General features: G+C 36.1%; 1 protein-coding gene across 1 annotated transcript; it reads right to left on the reverse strand.

Annotated features, from left to right (window-relative positions):
* Nucleotides 1–2,613: 2,613 nt before the first annotated feature.
* On the reverse strand, nucleotides 2,614–8,518 carry LOC136217889 (protein MIS12 homolog). Its single transcript, XM_066004582.1, has 7 exons — nucleotides 8,248–8,518; nucleotides 8,074–8,131; nucleotides 7,556–7,675; nucleotides 4,033–4,125; nucleotides 3,770–3,908; nucleotides 3,081–3,218; nucleotides 2,614–2,982 (listed from the first exon to the last, which is right to left on the reverse strand). Exons 1-7 carry the CDS (start codon nucleotides 8,487–8,489, stop codon nucleotides 2,921–2,923), a joined length of 852 nt encoding a protein of 283 aa, XP_065860654.1. The 5' UTR covers nucleotides 8,490–8,518; the 3' UTR covers nucleotides 2,614–2,920.
* Between the last annotated feature and the right edge of the window lie 3,374 nt (nucleotides 8,519–11,892).

The raw sequence follows: 11,892 nt of genomic DNA on the forward strand, positions 1-11,892 counted from the left end.
ACAATCCAAACAAAAAGGTCCATCAGATAGGAAGACTACTGACCACAGGCCCAAACCTTAGACCAGGTATTTATTCGGGGCTCCTGAGAGCCTTGAAGAGGTGCCAGCAGGCCCCCTTTTATCCCAGGATTCCAAAGAACTATGGTTCTTTTTAGGATTAGCCTTAGGTTTCTTCATATTCAACTTATTGACTCCCATAGCCTTTCCATTTGAGGCGTCAACATAAGTTTTCAAATTACTAACCTCATTGGTCTTCAATTTTCCAGTTGAGCCAGTAATCTGGGAGCTCCCTATGCTAACAACTTTGGAGTCGAATAGGGGATTAATAGAGTCACCTAGGATAGTAGTTGGTTCAGCAGACTCAAGGCCTGGCATACTTAACTCCAAATGCTCATTAGATAAGTCCGAATCCTGGCCATCCTCAATAGCCAGGACCCCGAATCTTGATCCTGAACCGGAGGCTGAATCAACACCAGCACCAATCTTGATGTCAGGGGGCCTGACTTTGATCTCAGGAGCAATTTGGAGAGAATTCATTTCCTTGCTGATATCAGGGGGTTGATGTCGAACAACATTTGCTCGTGGCTTTCTTCTAACTGACCTTTTAGCCAGCATCCAGGGTCCAAAATTCCTCCCTTCTCCTTGACTCTCCTCAACTCTAGCCTTATTAGTCACCATCACCTCCTCAACCACCTTCCTTCTCTTAGGACAGCCATCAAAAGTATGGCCAAACATGGCACACTCATAGCAAATATTGTGGATACCTTCGTATTCAATATGATAAACCGAATTCTGAACACAGAATTTAGACAGAAGAGGCTTAGCAAGATCAATGTCGATACAAACCCTGGCAAATTTGCCTCTCACTGCCCCAACGGTAGTTTTGTCCATATGGTGGACTTTCCCAACCAGGCCTCCAATTTTATTAAGGAATCTTTCGTTATAGTATTCAATGGGTAAGCCTGGGAATCTAACCCAAGTAAGGATCCTGTTCACAGAGCAGTCATGAGGATTAAAATTTGGGACCCATGGCCTCAACGCCAATACATGATTGGATATGATATAAGGGTCACCATTAACTACTGCATTAAAATCCTCTGCCCTTGTAAATTTAATGACATAATAGTCATTCTCCAGGTCCGTAATGGTAACCTTCCCTTTCTTCGCCCATTGTGCCTGGATCCTCTGAGCAAAGTAATTAAAGCTTATCCTTTTCCCAAGCACAGTGACAATTAAGGCAAGTTTCCATTTGGATCTGAGGACGCGCTTATCTTCAGATGAAAGTCGGATCACAGGACACAGCGAGTCCTCTTGTTCACCATCCTCAACATCAGAGTCGGAAAAGACTTCCTCAGACTCCTCCTCGATAATGTCATCCTCCATCATGGGTTCCTCCTCGACCACCCCCATCACCTTATCTCTCCAGGAAGATTTCCCCAGGCCTTTTTCAGAATTGAAATTATCTACCGGATTAGCAATAGAAAATGAAACATTATGACCCGCATCCCCCTGGGCCAACGCCCCGCCCAACGGGGCTGCCTCAACTTCCCTAACTGCCCTAGAATCCATGGACACCGCCGGTGCCCTCGCCTGGGCAGCCTCCATCACTGTCGGCACACCCGCGACATTGCTGCCCACTTCCGCATTAGCGCCAGGCCACTTCCTACCACACTCCCTAGCCGGAGCGATACCCATCGCAGCGCAGGGCACCTCCGCTCCAGGTCCAGGAGGCCGCGCTTCCATCTTCCCAGAACCGGAGCCCCTCTCCTGCCCTCTCGCAGCAGATGCCGGCTCCCCAAAAATACCCGCAACAACCTTCCCGCCTCCAACGATCCCGTGCACCATAGCCCACTCACTCCGCTCCCGGGCCTGCTCCGTCCCTAAATCCCCTGCGCCAACCAAACTTGCTGCCGGATTCGGCCCCTCACCCCCATAACGAGCCGACCGATCCCGCTCCCTCGATCTATCCCTAACACGTTCACTACTCCCACGCCTATCACGCGGAGATACCGCCGATCTCCCTTCACCCTTCGCCATCATCCCATCCGGCATTGGATCCGCGTCCAGCTCCCTCCCCGCCGCCCGATCCACCAACCCCTGCACAGATCGGCCGCCCGCGCCACCCATCGCCGTAGTCGCCCTTGGTTTCGCTTTCTCACACTCCTTCGCCATCGTTTATACAAAATATTTTTAGTTTTTTTATTGTATTCTATTAATTTGGGGATATATGACTTTTAAGTTTATGTTTTAGTCCATCAATTCAATAGTTAATTATTTGCTGTCTTGATATATATGAACTCAATTATTATTTTCAGCACATAATAATAAAAATCTATTATCCAATGACATTTATGCACAAATAAACCTTTATCCTTTTGTATTATATAATAATATAATTTAATTGTTGATTTTATGTGACTAAATATTTCTAAAAATGGTGAAAATATGGCGTTTTTGGAAATCTTTTTACCCAAAAATAGGATATCCATCTAAATTGACCGTTATATCTTCTCAGTCAATTCAGGTAAAATCAACATTTTCTACAAATTTAATATGAGAAATCCATCATGAGCAATATTAAAAAGTAATGTACTAATATTTTCAAAACCAAAGTTCCTGTAATTACTCATTCTCATTCAGAACAACATACGGCCAAGTTCACGTCACAAGGAACCAAAGTACTTACATTTTAATTGAAAAAAAAAAACAGATATGTATATGCTTATTTTCAGGCTACAATATTTTTACTGCTCTTTTACATTCAAAAGACAGCATAAGGCCGAGCTCAATACAACAGGAGATCTTCTCTACATATAATATCTAAACTGCCCAAATGTTTGCAGGCCAAGCAGGGTTGAAGACATACCAATGGTCTATTAAGTGGAGACCAAAATAACTATGCAACAACATATGAAGAAGCTCACATTTTCTTTAAATCAGCCAGAAATTCTTGGAGATCTTCCAACTTTGCATCAGAAAGCCCTGGAGCCAGAAATAACATCATCAAACAGAACTAGGATATTTCACCACAAACTAACTATATTTGACATCTTGCAGTAGCCAGTACTCTTTAGTTTTACCATGATTCAATGTTGACAATGACATATCTCTGTTTGGATCACAAATCTTCTTTGTTCTAATGGACTCTGCATCTTCAATCCTTTTGGTCCTTAGACTCTCCATTTTTGTGCGTAGTTGAGATGCAGCATTCACCATCTCTATTACAACGAATTTTTGAGTAAATTGCAGTACGATAACAAGTTATTTGATACTTAGCCTTCAACAACATTCGGGAATATAACTACTAGAGAATTAATGATATATCTCAAGATTGAGAATTTTCTTTTTTTAAAAAAAGAAGAATAATTTAAAAACATACATTTAGGAAAAGAAATACAGCAGTAGAGACTCCAAAGGCAATAAATGCTGATATTAGCATAATAGCATGTAATCGTTCTCTAAATCATCAATGGTTGGGAATCTCTCTCTCTATCTATCTCCAGTAAAGTGTGATATTCGGTCTGTTAAGTCGCTTGACTTAGACAGGCAAAAGCAATAACAGATTATTCCAGCAGGTTTATTACATGTTGGCAGGACTTTTATGGTGCATTCAATGAGGTAAAACTATCTTCATAAATATCTCATCTCCTTATCTCTTTGCAATTCATATAACAATATCTTATTTTTAATACAACTTTGTTTTCTGCATATGCTACGAAGTAATAGTAAACTCTACAATTAAAACTAATTGATTGCTTTTTACACTAACCTTGGAACGCTTTTTGAGCACCATTTTGCTCATATAGCTGTAATGCTTCATTGACAATTGCAGCACAACTATCATTTGAAGTAGATTGTCTTTCTAATGCTTGAAGCTCACGATTCAATTCAGCTGAATCCTTCCCAGCCTACAGAAATATATAATTTAGAAAAATAAAATGCATAACTACATGCACATGGAAGTTCTTTCAACATATTCTATTCTATTCATACAGATATAAGTTCTTACAATATAAGACATCAACTTCTTACCAAAGTAAGCCTCCCCCTCAATGAATCTAACTGTGTATCCAGATCTGGTTCAGAAAGCATATCTTGGCATGTCAAGCTTTCACTAGGTGACTCCTAGAAAATGCATGACAATAAATACGTGAGAGTCAATTTTATAAAAACAGCCAGTGTTTTGTGACAGAAATTAATTATTCTGTTAAATAACAAAAACTTGATTGTCTATGAACAGAAAATGCTATCGGAAAAATCTGAAAAAAGAAATATATGCAATGTATAAGAGGTTAAACAAATAGAGGTCATGTAAAAATTGAAGGATAACACCATCCATTTCCTAGATATATCCTATTGCACACAGGTCCTCTATGAAACTACACCTAGCATTTGTTATTCTCTTTTCATTGTGCATAGATGTCCAGAATTCTAATCTATGCCCTCAATAATATCACAAGTCAATTCTGAAAGTGCAGAGAGAGCTAGCATTTAGCAATATCCTTTAGGATAAGCTCGTAAATCAAACTTCTCGAGAAAAAGTCCTAACACTAAAAATCTGTGAAAGCCCCATCATATTTCATCATGCTTGCTTCAGAATGTTCAGATTTTTCCCAAAAACTTGTGAAACTTTTACTTCAGCTTCTCCCTTACGACAGCATGAATATTCACCAATGTTCTCCCTGCCCCCCACTTACTAGTTCCATTCCATGTGCTGCATATTTACGCACAATTCAGTGTGATAGCTGCAACAGCCATTTCACTAATTCTTCTGATTATTCCAAGTGTACCAATGTAAACAGTTCATAAAGCTATAAGTGTGATAGCCTGCAACAGCCACTTCGTCAACTCTTCTGATTATTCCAATTGTCCAATGTAAACAGTTCACAAAGTTAGCCATTCACCCATACAGTGGTGAAAGACACGAAGATTTATTTAAAGTTGAGAGTCTTTCTGCAAGCCAAGTTCTTGCTAAAGTAACAACAATCATGTGATACCTATAAATTGTAATCAACATGAGTTCCACATAGCTACTTGAGAGCATCACCACGTCATGGGTGGAGCCTAAGGAGTTCTAATTGAGCTGTTAGTTGTGCTAAGAGGAAGTTGAGAATGCATTGCACAGGTTATGCTGCTGTTTGTACTTAATTAGTTAATTAGCTGTCAAAAATCAAACAGAAGCTACAACTGTGATTGAATATCTAGTTCCTTTCTTCAAGAGAAAAAATGTAAAGTTTGGCCACTGTGATTGGCTTGATGTATACATTCAGTCCATGAACTTCAAATTGATTTTCATTAGTTCCATGTATTTTTTATTTGGCCAGTAATGGCACCTACAATACCATAAAATAAGATGTGAAATACGCGACATTAAAAATTGAATTATCAGCTTACATTATCTCGGTTTCACCCCAACAGAAAGTTAAATTTGCTACATTAGATACACATTTGCAATAAGGAGAGTCAGGAGACAATGTAATCCATGACTAGTTGATTGATATCAAGTTATCAACATGTGCTTCTTTGTGCTCCTCTCAATGCGGGATGATCTTCACCTCTAAGAAAAAATCACTTTATGATTTTGAAAACCTAATTTATGGTATCCCCTTTCTAACTCACCTTGGTCTGTTTCTGTGATCTTTTTAAACCTTAATCATTGTATTTGTTGTTCGCAATGTCATCTTAACAGTTGACACTGAATTTCCTTTCGCCAGTAATCTATAACAATGGATCGTAGTCCAATAAGTTTATCATGGACCATTTTTTACCAAATAAAAAGTAAAGATTAACTATAATCAAATTAAAGTTTAGATAATAAATGTACACATTAAATAATGTGTTTTGCCTTTCTTGTACTCGGGCTTATATTTATAAACTTGGATTGGCAAATGAGTGAAAATTTGATGAACTGGCGTGCAAGAAATGATCAAGTTGTTTGAATGCATATTCATACTGAGCTTGATCGGAAGAAAGAAGCACAAAGGTGAAATAAGAGAACTAAGAGTAGCAAACTAGAAGAGCAGTAGAGGAGCAAGATCTGGAATGAGAGAAATTCTGTATTACGTGTCAATTACTGTCAAAAATTGGTATTTCCAACTTAATAGCTATCTATCTACATATTCAATTACATTTGTAACTTCTATTTGACTATTTGACAGCTAACTTACTACTCAAGGAGAAGTTTCATCAGCATAATATGCGAAATGCATTCTACATTTTCCACTAATACAACCAACAGCTCCACTATAACTCCTTAAGTCCCATTCTGACACATGAAAACTTGACATTATACCTACAAGTTGTCTACAATAAAACGCCAATGCTGTATGATCCATCCTTCACTTAAGCTCAAACGACAAACAGCATACCATTAGCACTAATCAATTCAAAATGGCCAACATTCCTAGAATACCATTTCATCCCTCATTCTCTTCTCCCTTTAATGCAAAAGGCATAGCTAAGTTAAGTTGAAAAATACAATATTTTCCTAGTCAAAAGACAATGGAAATTATTTACTATCTAAGCTATCTATCTCAAGTTCTACACTAAAGATTGCAAGCAGTAGTCTATACATAGAAAGAACAATCATATACACTAATTCTTTCCAATCTTCTCTTTAGTCCAAATCAGCATGGCAGGTCCCAATTCTTTAACCAAAAAAAAAAAAAAAACATGCACCTTTATTTTCAATTTTTCAATCTACCGTCAACAATCTCATGCATCACTCAAAAGTAAGCTTGCACGACTGCACATGCTGTCTCTTATGCCCAAGACGCTTAAATGACTATCAACTTCTAATGTTCATGAGTAAAAGATATTCAATGTAACCAAATCATCGAATTTTCTATCTTCTAAAATACATAGCATACTCTCAATTTCAAAGGACATTATCTGTAGAATCCAAGTATCCAAAGCATTTATTCCCACATTGAGGCCATTTCGCAAGTATACCAGTCAAAATTAAACGCCTCACCTGTATTTTATCTAGGTGGTGAATTTAAATGATCATTTAGTTTAGGACGTCATATATAGAAGTGAAATGTGAAAAATAATTTTGCATGTCACTATCAGTGTTAAATGTTTTCATGACAAAGATAACGAAAGATGTCTTTTCCATCTAAATTTGTTTAAGAATATTAGTCCCAATACGCAGAACACAATAAAAGCCAAGAGCTCTGATTAAAGTCTGCTCTAATACTTGCATACTATGAACAACCAAATCTCGCTTCAATAGACAATTTGATGGACAGGCCGCAATAAATTCATGTTACAACATCTGAAATATTGATTTGGCTAAACACTCTTGCAATTAACTACTAATAATAAGGAAATTGATATTACTTTGATGTTAGAATATCTGAACATACTGGTACCACAGACACTCTAAAAAAAAAATATGATATGATTGATTGGCCATGGCAAAGTACACAAGGGAGGCAACCAGACATTAAGAGGAACTACACAAGATGATGATGATGGATATAATGAGCAAATTCATGTGCAAAATAAACACATCCGTATGAACAGGAAACAAACAATTAATTGGGGAACCTACACTTTTTTGTAAAGAGAAGCCTTGAGGAACTGCAAAACAATGGTGTAAACAGTATTCCTGCCACGCACCCAGTCTCTTTCCCAAATTTGATTCTATCACACTGCGAAGATGACCAACGCCCTGAGAGCAAGAAAGAGTCGTGAGCACGGCGTTAATAAGCATACCAGTAGTAATAATGGCAACCTGCAATACTCTAGGACTTATTAACAAGAATAGCAATTTAAGCAATGCCAGATGTATTTATTTTTAAAAATAAAATAAAAAGCAAAGCAATTCAATCTGGTCCAAGAATTACAACTGAACTCGACTGAGAATAACTATGCAGCTAATTAGCTCAATTCTAGCTTTACTTTGATAAAAACAGAGTAACTGCGGAATTAAAACATTTCGTTATTTTAATTGTCAATTGAAAAATGATACAGTTGAAACTAAAATCAATAGACAAAACACCAAATGGGGAAAAGAAACTTAATGGGTAACCATAATCTTTTTCATGAAAAGAGAAAAGTCCGGTCTACCTGGCTTAGATGTTGAGATCTATCAGTGCCATCAGCATTCAAAAGCGAAGAAGCTTCTCTGCATCCCCAAAAAATCAAATAAATAAACCAATGCAACTCTGTTCATTAGGATAAAGGGGGAAAAGAAGCGTAAATGTAGATTGGTATGTGTGTAGAGGGAAAAAGTGAACTCACTGATGAAAGTAATCGAAAGACTCGTCTAACAAATTCTCAACTATGTTAAGAATTTCATTGAGGATAATCCGTGGGTTTAGATTAAGCGATTCGAAAACTGCCTCGCTTTCACTGCCTTCCATCGAACGAAAAATCAATGGAGGAATTAACCCTAATTCGTCAATAGTGAGCAAAACAGTGGAAGAGAAAAGACTGGGCCGCTCAAATGATGTGAGCTTCAAATTTTGAGAAAATGTAACCATAAAAGATCATTCCCGCCAGAAAGCAAAGATTTTTTTTTTAAGAAATTCGAATTTTCTCGAATGGGCACTTTGTTATTAAATTTAAATTTTTTTTATGAAATTTTTAAACTTTATATGGGTGGAAATTACATATAAAATCAGATTTTAATTTATATTTTAAATATTCGATTTAGAATTCTGAAAAGTTTAGAGTGTAGGTGAGTATTACTGGACAAGTAAACAGTATGAATAAATAGTATACTGCAACCAACGCGAGTAGAAAAAGACTCGAAATCACTAGCATTGGATAAGGCATGTCGTGCAATGATATGAGTATCTCTATTTGCTAGCTTTGACCAAAAAGACACTTTAAAATTGTGTTGAGAGTTAAATAAAACTTGACAATCCTGAATAATGCTACCAAAATCTGAGAGATCCGATATAGTAGAGTCTACGCTACTGAAAATAGACAAAGAATCACAATCAAACATTGACGCTATTAATACTTTTAGTTTATAAATAAATATAAATTCACCATTAAACTTAGAGCCACTCTAATGATGGATATAAAAAAAATCATTGTAAATTTTTACAAGTGTAAAAACGGTTAAAAATGGAGATTAAACAAAAACTTATTTTATCCAAAGCAAATAAAAAATTTGTACAAACAAAATTAATTTTTTAGGATCCACATGGCACACAACAAACTTATACTCATTTAGAACATTTGCAATGCAATGTGATATAATGAATTATATTTCTTTATTAAATTCAGGATGAGTTTAATATATAAAATGGGTTAATACATATATTTGCCCTTGCGTTTTCTCGAAAAAACAGATTTGCCCTTAAATCAAATAAACCTATAAAATTATTCTTGGATTTTTCACAAACCTACAATTACACCCTAATCTAACAGAACTGTTACACGACGTTCACATTAAATCTGCTTGTCTCCAGAAAAACTTCAGAAAAAAACAACCAATCACAAACAGAAAAAAATATGCATATTCAATTTCGATTAAAAGCAAGTTAGAAGAACAGATTGGTCAAAATTCATTTTCATAAAAGCTCAATCAACCTAATAAAACGGCGTCTAAACCTCCTAATTAATCCAAAAGCAATAGCAATAGAAAACAATAAGAAACCAAATGAATTTTGATTGTCGTCATCCAATTTTTTTTTGAGACAAGAAGGTTTGATGTCATCGCCGTTTAGCAGCTCTGTTAGATTAGGGTATAATTGCAGGTTTATGGAAAATTTAGGGATAGTTTTGTGGGTTTATTTGATTTAAGGGCAAATCTGTTTTTCCGCGAAAACACAGAGGCAAATATGTGTATTAACCCTATATAAAATACTATCAACCACTCGGTTGTTGATTAAGCATTTTAATTATTTTATGTATATATTTTTAATTTTTTTTATAGAGTTTAATTAATTGGTATGTCTCTTACAATTGAGTGGTGATAGAATTTAACCACTAAAGTTCATAGTTTATTAAAATGAAATTTGTTAAATGGATCTTACAATGATGTTAGCGGCATATATATTGAATGGTTTGAATGTGAAACATTGGAAGTGCTCTTAGCTCTCTTGTTCACGTGACACATATATATATCACACATACTCACCCTTATTTGATTCTCACTTCTTTTTATTATTATTTTGTTGCACACGCCAATTATAATACCACATTTTATTTATATTGTTTGTAAACTCACAAGAGCCACTTGTTTACGTTGGTGATGACCAACAGGGGCGGAACTAGGAAGAGTCGCCGAAAAACCCCAAAAGAGTTGACCAGTAGAGCTCCACCCCTAGTTTGCCATAGTTGGAAGTCCCTTCAGCCATGACAGAAGCCTCCAACCATGGTAGAAGCAAAGAAACAAGGAAGAAGATGAGGTTGAGCCTCATCCTGTTTAATTTTTTCAACTTCGGCCTATATAAAACTACATCGTTTTGTGAAACAAAAACAACATTGTTTTACTTTGGGTAAAATTGAAAAACAATATCTTCAAAAGGTTAAATTTACAGTTTTATTTCTCATGTCATTAAGAGTATCTCCAATAGAGGGTACTTAAAAGAATGTCAACAGATGTGACATTGAGTTTGATAACTTTTAAATGATGCCTATTATTGGCGTGACGGTGGGTGCCAATAAAGGTTGCCAATTTTTGGCAACCTTGCTTCAAGGTTGCCAACCTTTTTTTAATATAAAAACATGATTTACTGAGTACTATTGGTGCACCTTTTTGATGAGTCTATCTCTCATTTCACTATTAGTTGACAATATTTATAATTAAAATAAATTATAGGGATAAGTACAAAAAAATGCATGTGGTTTACACGTTTTACAAACGCGAACCTATGGGTTTTTTTTCACAAAAAGAGGTCTGTGCTAAACGCTGTTAGCAAACAGAGGGAAAATTGACTAACGGTGTTAAAATTCAAAGAGAAAAGAGTTAATTTGGTCCTTATATTTGCTTATTTTATAAATTAACCCCCCTAATTATCTAATTATTATAAATAAACCCCAAAATCAAAAATAAAAATAAAAAATATCATCTTCTCCATCTCCTCCTCCTCCTCTCTTCTCCTTTCTTCTTCTTTTTTAATTTTTTTTGAAATTCCAATGAAGAACGTCTGGAATTTCCAGACGTGATGATGAATCACGTCTGGAAATTCCAGACGTTCCTGACTTTGCCATCAAATGGGTAAAATGTTTTGAAGGTTTTAGAAAGTGAAGTTTTGAGCAGGTGAGATATGTCCTGGTGTTTGGTTCCATTGATGAAAAAGAAAAGGACCCTGGAAATATAGGCTTTTGCAGGTGAAAATTGATCCATAAGGGAAAGTTTGACATTGGTAAGGTGAATTGGTGTTGGAGAAGATGGTTTTATGGCTTCTTTTTTCATAATCTCCATTTTTTTTTGCTAATGGATCAGTATTTCATCAATTTATTGGGAAATTCTACTTATCTGAAAAATTCAGAACAATTTTGATCTTAGACTGACAACATATGAAGAATCATAGATGAAAAGAATATGAAAGGAGAATTCATTAATGGAGAATGAGAAAGAATTGTACGATTACAGAATCGAAGGAAGGAGAAGACGGCTTGCTTAATCCAGTGAATCAGTTGCGTTTATATAGTCATAATTGCAACTGATTTGTAACTAACTGAATTGAAGTAGTTTACATAAAAAACCCCCGCCTATTCTATGATTTACAATATTATACTTTACATCCCCCCTCAAGCTGAGAATTGTGAATGTCTAAGATTCCCAGGCGCTGTAAGAAAGAATGAAACACATGTCTGTGGAGTGGCTTGGTGAAGCAATTTGCTAATTGGTCTGCTGATGCAACTGGGAGCAAGTGAACAATTCCAGCTTGGACTTTGTGTTTAACCAGGTGACAATCTATTTCT

The sequence above is a fragment of the Euphorbia lathyris genome, chromosome 2 (genome assembly GCF_963576675.1).
Source record: "Euphorbia lathyris chromosome 2, ddEupLath1.1, whole genome shotgun sequence".
In the NCBI taxonomy this organism is placed as follows: Eukaryota; Viridiplantae; Streptophyta; class Magnoliopsida; order Malpighiales; family Euphorbiaceae; genus Euphorbia; species Euphorbia lathyris.

What these genes read in the sequence shown, in the direction of transcription:
- LOC136217889 (XM_066004582.1), bottom strand. Translation starts at nt 8,489, where the DNA reads ATGGTTACATTTTCTCAAAATTTGAAGCTCACATCATTTGAGCGGCCC. An exon ending in TGAGGGGGAGGCTTACTTTG is followed by an intron (nt 3,909 to 4,032) that starts GTAAGAAGTTGA and finishes ATATTTCTGTAG; the next exon opens with GCTGGGAAGGATTCAGCTGA. An exon ending in TGCTCAAAAAGCGTTCCAAG is followed by an intron (nt 3,219 to 3,769) that starts GTTAGTGTAAAA and finishes TCGTTGTAATAG; the next exon opens with AGATGGTGAATGCTGCATCT.